General features: G+C 58.1%; 8 protein-coding genes across 8 annotated transcripts; 4 read left to right on the top strand and 4 right to left on the bottom strand.

Moving 5' to 3' along the window:
- Positions 1–106: 106 nt before the first annotated feature.
- On the bottom strand, positions 107–618 carry SDRG_09403 (hypothetical protein). The gene has a single exon (XM_008615335.1). It carries the CDS (start codon positions 500–502, stop codon positions 221–223), a length of 282 nt encoding a protein of 93 aa, XP_008613557.1. The 5' UTR covers positions 503–618; the 3' UTR covers positions 107–220.
- Positions 619–1,325: 707 nt separating this feature from the next.
- On the bottom strand, positions 1,326–1,922 carry SDRG_09402 (hypothetical protein). Its single transcript, XM_008615334.1, has one exon. The coding sequence runs from the start codon at positions 1,915–1,917 to the stop codon at positions 1,534–1,536; it is 384 nt and encodes a 127-aa protein (XP_008613556.1). The 5' UTR covers positions 1,918–1,922; the 3' UTR covers positions 1,326–1,533.
- Positions 1,923–2,832: 910 nt separating this feature from the next.
- Positions 2,833–4,620, top strand: SDRG_09401 (hypothetical protein). Its single transcript, XM_008615333.1, has 4 exons — positions 2,833–3,492; positions 3,536–3,679; positions 3,724–4,054; positions 4,102–4,620. The coding sequence occupies exons 1-4, from the start codon at positions 2,839–2,841 to the stop codon at positions 4,566–4,568; spliced, it is 1,596 nt and encodes a 531-aa protein (XP_008613555.1). The 5' UTR covers positions 2,833–2,838; the 3' UTR covers positions 4,569–4,620.
- Positions 4,302–5,447, bottom strand: SDRG_09400 (hypothetical protein). The gene is made up of 5 exons (XM_008615332.1): positions 5,256–5,447; positions 5,079–5,213; positions 4,892–5,031; positions 4,791–4,851; positions 4,302–4,737 (listed from the first exon to the last, which is right to left on the bottom strand). The coding sequence occupies exons 1-5, from the start codon at positions 5,402–5,404 to the stop codon at positions 4,653–4,655; spliced, it is 570 nt and encodes a 189-aa protein (XP_008613554.1). The 5' UTR covers positions 5,405–5,447; the 3' UTR covers positions 4,302–4,652.
- A 451-nt stretch (positions 5,448–5,898) lies between these two features.
- SDRG_09399 (hypothetical protein) lies at positions 5,899–7,337 on the top strand. The gene is made up of 2 exons (XM_008615331.1): positions 5,899–6,298; positions 6,349–7,337. Exons 1-2 carry the CDS (start codon positions 6,033–6,035, stop codon positions 7,280–7,282), a joined length of 1,200 nt encoding a protein of 399 aa, XP_008613553.1. The 5' UTR covers positions 5,899–6,032; the 3' UTR covers positions 7,283–7,337.
- Positions 7,338–7,654: 317 nt separating this feature from the next.
- Positions 7,655–9,263, top strand: SDRG_09398 (hypothetical protein; the record flags this gene model as incomplete). The annotated part of the gene is made up of 1 exon (XM_008615330.1): positions 7,655–9,263. The coding sequence occupies one exon, from the start codon at positions 7,655–7,657 to the stop codon at positions 9,158–9,160; it is 1,506 nt and encodes a 501-aa protein (XP_008613552.1). The 3' UTR covers positions 9,161–9,263.
- A 275-nt stretch (positions 9,264–9,538) lies between these two features.
- Positions 9,539–11,216, top strand: SDRG_09397 (hypothetical protein). The gene has a single exon (XM_008615329.1). The coding sequence runs from the start codon at positions 9,588–9,590 to the stop codon at positions 11,094–11,096; it is 1,509 nt and encodes a 502-aa protein (XP_008613551.1). The 5' UTR covers positions 9,539–9,587; the 3' UTR covers positions 11,097–11,216.
- A 223-nt stretch (positions 11,217–11,439) lies between these two features.
- On the bottom strand, positions 11,440–14,686 carry SDRG_09396 (hypothetical protein; the record flags this gene model as incomplete). Its single annotated transcript, XM_008615328.1, has 7 exons — positions 11,440–11,808; positions 11,853–11,881; positions 12,255–12,350; positions 12,525–13,885; positions 13,933–14,228; positions 14,276–14,548; positions 14,600–14,686. 7 exons carry the CDS (start codon positions 14,684–14,686, stop codon positions 11,440–11,442), a joined length of 2,511 nt encoding a protein of 836 aa, XP_008613550.1.
- Positions 14,687–15,145: the final 459 nt, after the last annotated feature.

Genomic DNA, 15,145 nt, shown 5'->3' with positions numbered 1-15,145 from the left:
GGGGCGAGTTCCTACTGGGGCGAGAGGTGCGAAATGAGATTGCCACGCGTTCGCTGTGGTTGCGTGAAGAAGCACGATAGATGACTGCGCTAGGAACTAGTACGACTCGAGTTTACACTTGCATGCAGGCAGTACATTTCACAGTTTAAATAACAAGTTTTGGACGCGACAGCAACGCGCACGGACAGACAACAAAGACACGAGAGCATGACGTGCGGTTTTACGCGCCGACCTTGCTCTGCTTGATGAACGCGTGCACTTGAGTTTTCTCCTTGTCGTTGAGAAGATCAAAGCCCTCGAGCGTCGGGAGATGCCACGGGTTCTCGCAGCACGTCAAGTGGTGCCAGTCGAGCGCAATGTACCCGTTGAGGTGGTGGAAGATGAGGCCGACGCGGATGTCGCCTTGCGAGATGTTCTCCTTGCACGCTTGGCAGAGGCAGCCGTCGGTCGTCGCCGTGCCAATGACCGGGAGGGTGTTGAGCGTCCACGGATTCTGGGTCATGGCGGGTGGATCGAAATTGCGAAGTGCTGATGGTGAGCTGCACGGCCCAATACGCGTTACTACCGCATCATAGAAGGCGTAGGAGCTGGCGCCTGGAAGCGCATTCGACGACCGGCTCCTTTGTCTCGCCAACTGGGTGCGCCGCACACGAAAGCGACCAATTGCCATCAAGAGGCGGCGGACGCCCTTTTGCTACACTTGGAAATTGTATTGTCTCGGGACATGTCATGGAGAGCTGGGCGGGTGTCCCTTTCGCCAGCAAAGTCATTTGGGATTTGTATGTGCTGGAAAGCCACTTGGTCACGATACGGTGGATACACTAAGGTGTCAGTCTTACGCTGTCTTAGTCCTAAGCTCCACGATTAAAACAACTCCAATCTTATTTTATTTTGTGAAATCATAAAATGGCCAGCGGATGTCGCGATGCGAGACGCCACCTGCAAACTCGGAATCGACTTGTTCGTCGGTGTATCGACAGCTCCTTTGAAGGAGATGTCTCCTCCGAACAACACTCTGGGTGCTGCCACGTCGCTGTAGCTGCGGTCGTGGCTCGTTCGTTAAAGTGGTGCATCGGCCACGCGAATCAAATTTTCGAGGTTTGCGTTGATACCAAGTGCTAGGACTCCCCGTGGCTCGTTCGGTTTTAGCTTCCGTTGACCCCACTGCTCACAGAGTGGAGCCAAGAGTCAATGTCAGGATCACAGCCTTTTTTCATTTTCTGGTCGCTTTCGCACGATTGGTTATGACTTACTACAGCTGTACAGTACCTTGTAGCTGCTCGACCGTGGGGTACGAGCTGCTCGGGTGAGCCAAAATTCTTCAATCGATCACAAATTGTTGTTTCAAATGTATTTCAAGTATATTCATTGACTGAGTTTGACTTTCTGAGAGTCGGCAATCTACCGGTACTTGTGCGTGTCAGCGCAGAGCGTGAGGTTGTGAGAGGTGTGGGCGCCCGTACGCGGCGCTTGCCTCGGGGTTCAGACTCCAGTGACGGAGCAATGGACACAATGGTCGACGTCGCCAAGCATTCACGACACGGTGACTTGGTCAATGTAATGCTGGACCTGCTCTTGGGCTTGGGCGCTCAGGAGTTCGTAGCCCTCGATTTGCGGGAGCTGCGCAGGCGTCTCGCAGCACGTCAAGTGGTGCCAATCGAGCGCGATGTACCCGTTGAGGTGGTGGAAGATGAGGCCGACGCGGACCGCGCCTTGGGGAATGCACTGCTTGCACGACTGGCAAGTCGAATTGTCGTTCTTGGCCGTGCCAATGATGGGAAGCGTGCTGAGGGTCCAGGGGTTCGACGCGGGCATGTTGAAGATAGTAGTATCGCGGATGTGCGTGCCGTTGAGCAAATTCAAAAGTGAGAAGTTGCTTGTAGACCAGAGGATCATCAAGCATCCGAGATTATGCATTTAGCACCTTTTCTCGCGATGGCACCGACTCGAGATCTTGAAGTTTGTATGGGCCATGAACTGTCGAACAAGCTCGCGTTGTGTCGCGCAAGTGTGCGACATTTGTTTTTTTAATTTTTAATTTGAGATCGGTGCGTCGCAGTGACGAGCCGACGTTGTGGCGTGCCGAACCTTCGCGGAAGCCAGACGCGTCCATGGACAGCGCTGCGGACCGCACGTTTGACGAGGCAGTACCAAACGGGGGCGAGATTCTATGCGACTCTCCGCAGCATTGCCCATGACGCGGCGCGGCGGCGGAGATCGTCCGACGTCTGCGGCCACAACGTCCATGGTGTTGGCGGCGCCTCTTGTATCCTGTGAAAATTTGACCTCGATGTCCTTGTGGATTCAACGGTCGAGCATCGGTCGTGGGTCGTCGAGTGACGCACGGTGTCGTTGTCTACGTCAAGAACCAAGGAAGCTTCTTGGCTTGCAGCCGCTTCGAGATAGCTTTGCAGATCATTTTTCCTGCCCTTTTCGCTGTACGACTGCGTCGTGCCTTGAAGAGAGTGGGATTTACCGCAGAAGTCGCTGGCTCTACGCCAAAGCCAGGGCTGCGGCCAGAGTATGTACACTTGGTCGTTGGCGCTTGAAATTGCAGTTGGCACAAAGGACCTGCGTTGCGAGTCTCCGTCTTTACGTTTACTTGATATACGGACGCAGCGCGCTTCTAGTAAGTAGTCGCGTTGACGGCAGATCGGTACTATGATAGTGCGTGACGTGTCGGCTCCTTTGACGCACGATCGACGCGCCGATGCACGAGCGGCCAACTTGAAGTTGGAGCTCGACCTTATTTTGTCTTTTTGGAGCGATGAGTACCTTATATTGACATGCTATTTTAAATAAACACCATGTTTTGTCATTGCACCTTCTACAGCCGGAATGCTTCGGCAGCGCTGGGTGATCCAAGTCGCCTGCGGCGCCGCGGCCTTCTCGGCCAGCGTGGCCATGTTCAACCTCGTCATGGAGACGCAAGACGAAGATGACGAACGAAGCGCTGACGATGCGTCGAGGCCGCTTCTTCCGGCTTCCCCTGCGCGGCCGTCGCTGCGCCTGTCGAGCCAGTCCACCATCGCGGTCGACGCCGTCGAGGAGGCGCTCGAGACCCTCGCACATGGCGACGAGCCTTGCATCCTCTCGCCCATCGAGCGCGCGCGCATCAACTTGTTCTGGGACGACCTAGCGACGACTCTCGGAGGCGATGCCTACGCGCTCCAAGACCTGACGCAACACGCCCAGGGGTACGCGCAGCGCTTCCCGGTCGAATTTCCGCTTGCGACGATGCTCAAGGCCATCTCGATCGCCGCGTCGCACTCGCACAACGCTAGTCGTACCAACGTTCTGCCACCGATGCGCCGCCGGTCGACGCTGAGCCTCATGGGCAACAAGCTCTTCGAGATGGCAGTCGACACGAAGGGCGGGATGCAGAATGCGATGCACCGCGCCGTGCGCCGGTATCTGGAGCGCGCGCTCGACCTCTTTGCCGAGCGTCTCAAGGACTCGATCAAGGACAAGGACATGCCCCTGTACCTCCAGGTAGGCGACGCTCGACATACCCTCGGTTCTCAAGCAGCGGTAGTCCAACATTGATGTGGCTGTGGATCAATTTCTACCTGATGTCAAACTCGAGCTCTTCCGCAAGACAAAGGACCTCTTCGTCGCAACGACAACGACGCCGCCGCTCCAGCGCCTTCCGTCCGAGTCGGGCGACGCGACGTCAGCTGTACAGACCCGAGTAGTCACCTTTTTTGTCTTATCACTTCTTAGTCGCTGCCCCAGCGCGCGGCGAGTTCATGGGCAAATGCCCGCGCGTGCATCTTGTACAACCTCTTCCCGTACGACCAGTCGATCTGGCGCTGCCTCAAGAACCCCTACTGGTGGAGTTTTACCATCCTCGGGATGCTTCCGTACATTGGGCAAGCGTGGTGGTGCCTCCTCTTCGTCCTCAAGGACAAGCGCGACGAGCACCAGCTGTGCCAGTTCATCATTGGGTTCAAGACGAGTCAGTTCCTCACATTGGGGCTGGGCTCGACCATCCTTGGCGTCGCCAAGTACATTGCATGCGCGCTCTATGGCACCATGGGCGTCTGCGATCTCTGTACCTCCTTCGTACTTCTCGCCGTGGCATCTCAGTATGTTATGTAGACGGGCCGATGCTGTCGCCGTGGAATACGCTCTTCTTTTTATGGCAAACGGCGCTGGTCTGGGTCGCGTTCTTCTACCTCCCGTACACGGAGCGGCCGTCGACGGCGACGGTGCTCTCGCCCAAGCACGCGACGGCGCCCAAGACGACGTACCAAGACATGTTTGGGAATGTTCTGCACATGGACCGGGGTGGGTACCTCATGAAGCTCTGTGGCTACGAGACGATCGCGTTTTGCTTTACAATGGGGCTTGCGCTCGCGGCGCAGAGCCTGCTGGATATGACGTGGCAGCGCCAGAACATTATGTTTTGGATCCGGACGTTGTATGGCCTCTTGTCGCTGCCGTACCTTCCGTTCAAGATCCCCCTCGTCGAGAACGTGCTGCTGCACACGTGCCGCATGGGCTATGACGCCCGTGGGCGCACCGTTCGCATGGTCAAAGGCGCGCCGTCGTCGTCCGCCACTTGAGAAATTATCAATTTTGGAGTAAAAAACACTGGCAGTTGGAGTGAAGTGTCTCTGGTCACATGGCCGTGGGCGATGTACAGTGTATTACGGGTGGTCTTCGAGGAGGACGTCGACCTTGTCGGACGCTGGCGTATTGCGCAGCAATGCGTGCGCGATGCCGAGGACGCCGCTAGACAAGACGGTTTTGCGTGCGGTTTGGACAGCAAGATGATGTCACTGTACGTGATGCTGGTCGCAAGCAGTAGCGGTGACAGCAGCGAAAAGATGAGCACGAGCGCTGTGCCTAATGCAAATGTGGGCACCTGCGCATGGAGCACGCCTACCGGCAGCGAGGCCGTAGACCACGTAGATCATCTTGAAGCTAGGCCCCAGCAGAAGCTGGATTTGCTTGCGTTGGACGAGCACCGTGGCCCAGGCGCCGATGGTCGCCACGCCGCATAGCATGGCAAACGGATGAAAGATCCTACGATGGCCATGAGACACGGTACCCGGGCGGAAGATGGTACGTACAAGACGCAGAAGAAGACGAGGCCAAACACGAGGATGTAGTTGACGAGGAAGTACTCCAAGTTGCGCCGAAGCCGCAGGACGAGCTGCGCCTGCGGCAGCGCCGAGAACGGGTGCTCCTCGCCAATGCCCATAAAGCTACGGCTTCCGTGGGGCGACGATGGTGGCAGGCAACCCTACCTAAAGAGACTGCGGATCGAATGGATGTTGATCTTGTGCTGGACGCTCGCTAGCGCCTGATCCACGAGGCTGTGGATCTTGACGTCGTCGCTGTCCTGGGCTAAGGGCTCGGGCGGCCCGCCCACCTTGCCGCTGCTCGTCCGCTCCATTCCGAAGTTCTTCTTCCCAAGCGGTGCAATCCGATGATTCGATCAAGTCCGCATCCCACTAAGTGTGCCGTTTCAAATATATCTCATTTTGTATAGTATATTGTTTCTAGGGCTATGACGTGGCGAGCCACAGCCCCTTCGAAAAACCAACGTGGCGGTTCAGTGGTTTCCAGGTTTCTCAGACGCTTCTCCAGCGCAATCTTCCGCATGCGGTTGGCGAAAAGAGATATGCGTGCATCGTGCAAGCGTCCACCTGCATTTCCTCTATGGCATGCGAGTCCTTGAAAGATAAACCTCTGAACTATCGATGGTCCTCGCCGAACGTCGTAACTTCACCACCGAGGTGCTCTAACGATCGCTCTCGAGTGGTCGGACGTTTAAAAGAGGAAACGAACTATCACGGCGGAGAACGCACTGCACGTTGCGCCATGAAACACCTTTGTGTCTCATTTTAAGCAGCGTCCACTAATGGCGCCAAGACGATAAATTTTAGTAAAATTTCGAAACACCCGTCAACCTCCAAGCTGCAAGATTGCTCGAATATCAACCTCTGTTTTTACTACCGTTGGCGTGCGACCCACCACGGCTTCCTCTGCTCTCATTTTTCAATTTGCACTCTCGAGCTCTCATGACGACGACGACCCCAAAGCGCATCGCCCTCTTCATGGACGGCACGTGGAACACGCCCGAGTCGGACACCAACGTCCACCGCCTTTACGACGCGACAGCCACGTCCGATGACCAAATCAAGGAGTATTTTCCCGGTGTTGGCACCTCGTGGGGGTCCTACTTGACGGGCGGCCTCCTTGCCGTGGGCATGAAGGACATCATCCACAATGTGTACGAGTATCTCGCCAAGGTCTACGTCCCCGGCGACAAGGTGTACCTTTTTGGGTACGTACAATCTGCACTGTAACGACACCTTATGCCTTTGGATACCGTAGGTTCAGCCGCGGAGCGTTTGAGGTGCGAGCCCTCCTCGGGTTCATCGACACGTGCGGTCTCGCAGCGCCCGACAGTGCGGCCACTGTCGACAAGCTCTGGGACCAGTACGAGCTCGTGCACAAGAACAAGAGTGCGCGGTCTCTAGACCAGCTTCTCGCGCTGCCCGAGACGAAGCGGGGGTCGCTGACCACGACGGAGGCGATCATGATCAACCACTGCACGCCAATTGAGATCCACTTTGTCGGCATCTTTGACGTTGTGGCCGCCGACCCGCGGAGCGACCGGCACCGGTACGGCCAGAACCCGACCAAGGTTGGCCGCATCGTCCACGCCATGGCGATCGACGAGCACCGCGAGTCGTTTCAAGTCATGTATTGCGAGGAGCCGCCCAAGCGCTTCACGGACCACATGAACCTGGACTCGATCCGACAAATTACGAGCTCTGGCGACGACGACAGCCAAGAGGTCGCCTTGGAAGATGAAAAGGCCATGCACTTTGTCGAGCAGCGCTGGTTTGCCGGCGTCCACAGCAACATTGGCGGCGGCTTCTCCGCCACGGACGTGCTCTCGTTTATTCCGCTGCGCTGGGTGCAGCAGTGCGCGATCCAGCAAGGACTTGTCTTCAAGAAAGAGTTTACGCTCGACGGCACCGAGCACCTTCGGGACAGCGAGCAAATGGACATCGACTGGAAGCAGCGCGTCATGATGCTCGGGCATACGCACTTGCGCAAGATCAACGAAGACACGTCGGTGAACGAAACCATCGACAAGACCGTGTTTGAGCGCTACCAAAACAAGGCTATGAAGTACGCTCCGGAGAACCTTCAGCGCTGGGCCACGTCCCGCGGTCTTCAGCTCGATACGATCACGCCCGCCAACTTGTGGGCCGAGACGGGCAGTCCCGTGCAACACCACTGCAAGGAAGACGAGTAGGCACTGTATCATCCTACGACTTTATAAATGATCTCAATTTTCACAAGGTGAACTATGCTCTTGTCGTCCGTGACAAAAGTGAATTGTGGAAGATCGCAATACCTCTCGTTGATTGGATGAGTTGGGCCAATCAAACATCGTCTAGCCTGTCGGCTTCGCTGCAACCGGACGCTGGTCACCACATTATTGCTCGATGGGGTCCGATGTTATTGTTACCTTCCGCTTCTTATTGTGCACGCACAACCAGATAACACTCAGCGTGCCACGTCATGTCCCGCGACTGGTGCTGTGACCTGCGATCACGCGCCAATCAGATCGTCCCAAATTTCGAACGTCGTTTGAGCATCTTGCCAGCATGTGCATTGTGAGTATATGGAAGGATCAGTCACGTCTGCTGGCGCCGCCATCCTAGTCATCCTCGTCGCTTACGTGTGCCACCGCTATGGCCGCAACGCGCCGTTCCTGCCCGGGCTACCGTTTCCGACGGGGCTGCATAAGCCCTTTGTCGGTGTCGCCACCGAGATGTCGACGCTCAAGGGCATGACGCGCCTCTTCGTCGATGCGGCCGACGCCAACGGCATGGTCTCGTTCAGGCTTCTTACGCAGCGCAGCGTGGCCGTCACGCGCGCCGACCACGTGCGCCAAGTGTACATGGCGACCACGAACCGCGGTCCGACGCCGATCATTGATATGCACATGCAAGCCTTCTTGGGCGACCGCTCGGTCTCGCTGCTCATGCGCGACGAGTGGAAGCTCCATCGGCGGCTCATCTCGCGTGCGTTTCAGTGGCAGAACCTCGCTGCGATGGTCCCGGCCATGGCGTCGGTCGCCGAGACATTTGTGGGCGTCTGGCTCCAGGCGACAACGCCGGCTATCGACGTGTTCCCGCTATTAAAGCGCTTGGCACTCGACACCATCGGGCGCACTGGCTTTGGTTTCGACATGGGCGCCTTGCTCGATGAAGCCAACCCAATGGCGTCAGCCCTCGATTTCCTCGTCAATGAGGTCAACCGGCGCTGCCTCGAGCAGCCGCTGTGCCCGAGCAGCCACCTCTACTGGCTACCAACGCGGATGAACCGGCGACATGCCGATGCCGTCAGGACCGTTCGCACTACGCTGCACAATCTCATCCAAGCGCGTATCGCGACCTATGCTGCGTCGTCCTTGCGGCATCATGATCTGTTGGAGGCGATGCTGGATGCGGCGTCCGCTGACAACTCGCCAATGGACGCAAAGACGCTCGCCGACAACGTCCTCACCTTCTTTTTTGCCGGCTCGGACACGACGAGCTCGGCCATGGCCTACACGCTCTTCCTTCTCGCCATGCACCCGGACGTGCAAGCCAAGGCAGTCGCCGAGATCGACACGGTCGTCAGCACGACGTCGCCCATCACATATGAGGCTGTGCAACGACTGCCGTACGTTTCGGCGGTCCTCACGGAAGCACTGCGCCTCTACGCCCCTGCGCCGTTCACGTACCGCCACGCAGACGATGACTTGGTGCTTGGCGATCATGTTGTGCCGGCGGGCACGCTGCTAGCGCTGCCCATGTGGTTCATCAACAGGTCGCCGCTCAACTGGGGCAACGACGCCACCGAGTTCAAGCCCGAGCGCCACCTCGCGTCCGACTGCGATCGGTTTTCTGCCAAAGATCGCGCGTTTCGGTTCGCGAGCTTCTCGGGCGGTCCACGCAACTGCGTCGGCATGCGCTTTGCGCAGCTGGAGGCCGCCGTGGTGCTGACGACGGTCTTGCGCCAATATATCGTGACGCGCCCACGTGACGCGCCATCGGTGGAGCCCAATGCCGTCGGCATCTCGATCACACCCGAGGGTGGTATGTGGCTCGCACTGACGCCGCGCGCAGCCGTATCCGCGTAGTGCCCGCGTGGTGCTTGAATGGCCCGAAGAGTTAGGAGACCGAATCGCCCTTCTTGTGTTTAATGTCTACTTCTACTTCTACTTGCTAAGCTTTTGGTTGTCATTTTTGTCGTTACTCTGTAGACTGGAAGCTTGGACCTACACTCTCACTGGTACAGAGGTCCCGCGTGAACATGCTGATAGACTGTCTATGCTTTACCAAGTAACTATTGCATTAGTACATTAATGCAACGGCAATGTCTTTCGTGCTGCTGCAAGTCGCCAGTCGAGAGAGAAGGGCCGACCGATCGGTCAAATATCGTTGGATCTCAATGCCGCGTGTTGATTGGCTAAAATGCACCAATCCAACGCCACCTGTCTTTGCACATGGCTCGGGTTGTGAAGGCAAGATGGCCAGAAGCTGAGCCGACCTCACAGTCACCCAAGCATGCTGGACGTGGCATCCCTGATTGCTGCGAGTCTCGTTGTTGCGCTGGCAGTCGTGTGCCACCGCTTCGGCCGCAACGTGCCGTTTCTGGAAGGCCTTCCGTTCCCAAGCGCGCTCCACGTCCCGTTCGTCGGCGCAGCCATGCAGCTCTCGACCCTCTCGGGCATGCGGCGCCTCTTCCGTGATGCTGCCAATGCCAACGGCATCGTCTCGTACCGCATCATGGCGCAGCCCAGCGTCGCCGTGACGCGCGCCGACCACGTGCGCCAGGTCGTAAACGCGTCCAGCTACCGTGCGCCCGTGCCTGTCATTGACATGCACATTGAGCGGCTCGTCGGGAAGCGGTCGATCGTACAGCTCATGCACAACGAGTGGAAGCTGCATCGGCGACTCGTCTCGCGGGCCTTCCAGTGGCAGAACCTTGCCAACATGGTCCCCGCCATGGCGTCCATTGCCGAGAGCTTCACGGACATATGGCTGCAGGCAATGACGCCGTCGATGGACGTGTTTACGCTATTGAAGCGGTCAGCGCTTGATACGATCGGACGCACGGGCTTTGGCTACGACCTGCAATCGCTACGCGACGTTCACAACCCGATGGCGACAGCGCTCGCCTTTCTCCTGAGCGAGACCAACCGACGCTGTTTTGACGAGGCGCACAAGCCGCTGAGCCACTTGCACTGGGTGCCGACGCATGCGAATCGCCGCTTTGTCAAGGAAGCGACGCTCGCTCGCTCGATTCTCAGCGAGATCGTGCAGGCGCGGCTAAACGCCTTGCACACAGGCACATCGGGTTCGACGTACCCTGATCTTCTCCAAGCCATGGTCGACGCCGCCTCCGCCGACAACTCGCCGATGGACGCCGACACGCTTGCAGACAATGTGTTTACCTTTGTGCTTGCGGGCTCGGACACGATCAGCACGAGCATGGCGTATGCACTTTACCTCCTCGCGACGCATCCAGAGGTGCAAGCCAAAGCAGTGGCCGAGATCGACAAGGTCGTCGGCACGTCGGCGCCCATCACATACGAGGCGGTGCAGCAACTGCCGTACGTCTCGGCGGTCCTCACCGAGTCGATGCGCCTCTTCCCCGCCAGCCCGATTGTTATACGCCACCTCGAGGCGCCACTAACGCTCGACGACCATTGTGTTCCGGCTGGCACGATCATGACGATCCCGATTTGGTTTGTGAACCGATCGCCGCTCAACTGGGGCGACGATGCCGATGAGTTCAAGCCCGAACGCCATTTTGATGACGCGGTCGCACATGGAATTGCCGCCAAAGACCGCGCGTTCCGCTTTATGACCTTCTCGGGTGGCCCACGCAACTGCGTCGGCATGCGCTTTGCCCAGCTGGAAGCGATGGTGATGCTTGTGACAGTCTTGCGTCGGTGTGTCGTCTCGCGTCCGCATGACGCACCGTGCGTCATGCCCAACGCCGTCGGCGTCTCCATCACACCCGAGCAAGGCATGTGGCTGTCGTTGACACCGCGTACCGACCCGGCGTAGCTCGAATACCATCACGATATGACGCTATAACGTAAGTAAGGTGAAGCTCGGTGACATTACGTCAGCTTGACGCTGGGGCTGTGTATGCATGCCGATGATGCAGCCTGTAATTTGGTTTTACATTACGACTGTTCTCGTGCACAGCATAAACTAGCATGTCCCCGATTCCGAGATGGCATTGCATTTACTTCAACCCCTATCCCTGCCCAAACCCTACAAGTGTGATGGGTGTCATTCAGCGTTAGCATCATGGGTTAGCATGCTCGTTGGACGCGACAGAAATCCAAGGGCTGCAGTCTGGCTCTGATACATTGATAGATATTACACAAGTAAGTCGGTGTGTCTACCGGTTCGAGGCGGAATTGGTCGGAAACCGGATCTGCACCACGTTGACGCTGGCGGGGGACCGTAGACAGCTGTCCACTGTCTTGTCGAGCACCATAGTCGCTGCGAGCGAGTGGCGTCGGCGGCGCGGCTCGTCCACGAGCGGGCAGTGCTCGTGGTGACTCGAAAGCCGCGCGGAATTTTTGAAAAAGTCTGCGTTCTTGAAGCAGGCGCAGCTCTTGGGCCGCGTTTGCGGCCGACCGTCGCCGATTGAGAGACCCCGATTCGGCATCCCAGTCTTCCACGGCGTCAATGGCCCAGAGCTCGTGCGTGGTCGCTCGGCCATGTTGACGCTCTCGTCAGCGACCCGCGGTGGCTCACAGTCAGGCTGGAGAGGCGAGTGTACGATGGAGAGACGTCGGCTCGGTCGACATGCAGTGTCTGCGTCGTGCCCCACGCCACTACGAGCCACTTCAGGTGGAGACAGATAGGGACTGCGACCGGTCGTTGTCCCATCGTCCGAGAAGCGTCGAAGCGCGCATCGCGCACTCTCCGGTATGACGTTTCTGGTCGTCTCTAGCCCGTCCAGCCCACTTGCCTCTCTTGTCGTCCTCGCTGCATTTCGTTGCTCAAGGTCCAGTTGAGCGACGTCGATTGAACTCGGCGACGTTGATTCCATCGGATGCCTGGCTGGTTTGCGATATGCAGCATCAAATGCTGCACCGTCGCTGGCATGGTTCGCTGAAGATGGTGCTGTATTCGCTGGTGTGTAAGCGGCTCCTGCGGCTGGGGAGGCGTCATTCGGTCGTCCTTCGGGTTCTTGGGTCATGTCACCGGCATCGCACAAGACAAGTTCGGTGCGGTGGGCGGGCACCGCTGCCGAGAACATCTTGTCCGACGACTCGCTGGACGAGGCCATGTCAGCTGTCGCTACATGCGTGGTAGCGAGGCGTTCGCCCGTCGCGTTGTACCCTCCCTCAACAAGTGACCTCTCGTGGCTGGTTCGGGCCGTCGTGGGGCGGCTTTTGCTGGTAGATGCGTCAATTACGCAAACCGCCGTGCAACAAGGTGCGTCGTCCGATGGTCCACTGGATCGCGCACTACGCGTCGCGGTTGAGAGCGCCGTGATCGAGTGCAAATGCTTCAGCATGGGCGCTGGTGCATGATTTGCTGTGTGTTTTCCGGCGACGTCCAGTGCGATTGCTGGTGACGACCCCAACTGCATCTTGACGATAACAAAAATGCCATCCGAAGCGTCGGCTTGCACCGTGGTTTCCGAAATGCGAAAGACGACGCCAGCGTGCGTCGCCAAGTGACACAAGGTCCAGTGCTGGACCGAGACCGACTCGGAGGGCCGCGTAGGCCCTGCAAAGCGCAGACGCAGTACCAAGCTGTCGGACATGGCGCTCAACACCTCGTGCGCCACCAGCCGCCACGATGGTACGTCCCTTGCTGACGTCGGTGATTGCATGGCTACCGGCATCGCAAGGGTGTTGGGCAAGGCCTCTTCCGGTATCGTGTCATTGTGCAAGTCCCCGCTAGACGCTTGGTGCGTTGGCCCTCGGCTCAGAAAGGCATACCGAGGGGTACTCGTCACGCACGCCTCCGTCACCTCTGTCGCAGACACTGGTGGGCTTGGCGTAGCTTCGACAATGCGCTGACCGAGTACCGTCTCGGGCGCTTGACACGGAAAAACTACGACGCTGTCGACCTTGGAGGATGTACTCGGTACGGTGGCGCTCGAGTCTGACATGGCGACTGCAGCAAATGGAGACGAGGGTTGGATCAACGTCGATACGCCAAGTGCATTCGTGCCGCTCGTGGACGGCCCCGTGCGTGGTGACGTTAACGCTGCACGCGGTGATGAAAGTGGCGGCAGCGCCGTAGACAGAGCGAGCTTGGTCGAGGACGCCATGCGCTTGCTCGACGACGGAGCAGCCTGCGTCTTCGTGGGCGATGTGTCCTTTGCTGCAGCACCGTCGACGTCCACAGTCGTGTCCATGTGGGTGTAGACCACCGGAGCACCAGCGTAGATACGACTTGCCTTGATCGATTCAGCGCGCGACGTGGTTTTGCGAGAAAGCGTGGGCTTTGGCGGACTCTCGGGCTTGGGTGTCGTCGGAAGCACTGGCGAATTGGCCTCGAACGGCGGAGGACTGGTGGCAAATGGCGGCAGTGAAACCCCGGGGCTGCTACTGGGAGCGGCGGGGGACGGCGCCTCGAGAAGTTGTTTGATGCGGTCTTCGGCCTCCCTCAAGGCGCGTGTCATTTGCAGCTCTTTGCGCTTCAGACCACGGATCGTAGCGTCCAGTGCCGCCTCGCGCGCTTGGGCTTCGAGATGCAATGCCACCTCGGCAGCCTCTCGCTCCTTCTTGGCGTCGCTCAGGTTGGAGAGGAGCTTGGTTTGCGTCTGTTTGAGGGATTGGAGCTCGGCGCTGAGTCGCGTCACGTCCTTGCCCAGCGCCCTAGCCGCTTATAAGTGGAAATGACCTTGATCCTGCGAAGTACGCACGCGTGTTTGAACTGTAGCGTAGCGTACTGATGCTCGGCGTCTGAGAGCGCGCCTTCGAGAAGCGCAATTTTCTCCTCGAGTTCGGCGCGCTGGAGGCCCGTGAGCTTGCTCAACTGCAGCGCGGTTGACGTCAGTCGGCGCTGTTGTAGACGCGACGAGTCGAGGACATCGTCGATGAAGTCGGTCGTCGACGGAATCAGCGTCGTGTCTTCGGTCGGAATGTCTTCCAATGTCTCTGCCTGCGCCATGACAGCATGGTGCAGCGACGCCCGCATCGACTCCAATATATGGCTTGCCTTGCGTTCGCAGGTTTGTATTGGCAGTCGGAAGCAAAAGATCGTACCTGGCTCGACGGTATCTCGTCAATAGGCAGGCGGGCGCCCGCGAGGTCGTACTGCAGCATCGCGTCGGTGGTTGCGTCGTCAAAATCTTCAAGGATCCGACCGACGCGGTCGTTGATCTCGCCGACCTTGGCACGGTTGGAGACTGCTTGCTTGGAGAGGGCGTCGAGCTTGGCTTGAAGCGTCCGCGGGTCGGGGGCCAGCCCCAAGGTTGCCCGGCGCGACTGCTGTCGCTGCTCTTGATCGTAGGTTGCAACGCCCTTCTTGACGTTCTCCTAGCCGAAAACAAAATGTGTGAATATGCTACTGCGCATGGAGTAACAAACGTGGAGGCCATCCAGAGTCGTCGTTCGCCGCGCGGCGGTGGTCGCCCGACGACGCGCGCCAAGGCCAAGCCCGTCCGTGCTGGACATGCGCAATGTGGGTTTCGAGGCCTATTCTTAGCTGGATGGTGCATTAGTGTACACAAACCATAGAGACAAATACTGTCTTAGCATAATACGACAATGGTATCTAGTCCTTTGCAAATGTTTATCGATGGTGTCATTAGTCAAGGGTTACTGGGATGGTGGACTGCACGGGCTTCGTACTATCGCAGCAGCACCCATGCCTCCGCTGGGTTGGAGGCTGCCTTCAGTACCGAGCTAGGTACACGTAACAGCAGCCAAACGCAAGCTCCTCAGCAGCGCCGAACAAGAGGGTGGTTTGTGGCTCCTTATTTCGGTATCGAGTCCGTGGTCTGTTGGACATTGTGTTGCTGCTGAACAGGTAGCACGAGCAAAGTTTGTTTGGTAGAAATAGCTTCCGAGACTCTTAAATGTCACAAGAAACAACGTGGAGCATCCGACTCGCAACCGACAACATCGTCTGGC

Source organism: Saprolegnia diclina, assembly GCF_000281045.1.
Source record: "Saprolegnia diclina VS20 unplaced genomic scaffold supercont1.30, whole genome shotgun sequence".
NCBI lineage: Eukaryota > Oomycota > Saprolegniomycetes > Saprolegniales > Saprolegniaceae > Saprolegnia > Saprolegnia diclina.
Note: the sequence above shows the minus strand (reverse complement) of the source record. Positions and strands in the feature narration are given on the sequence as shown.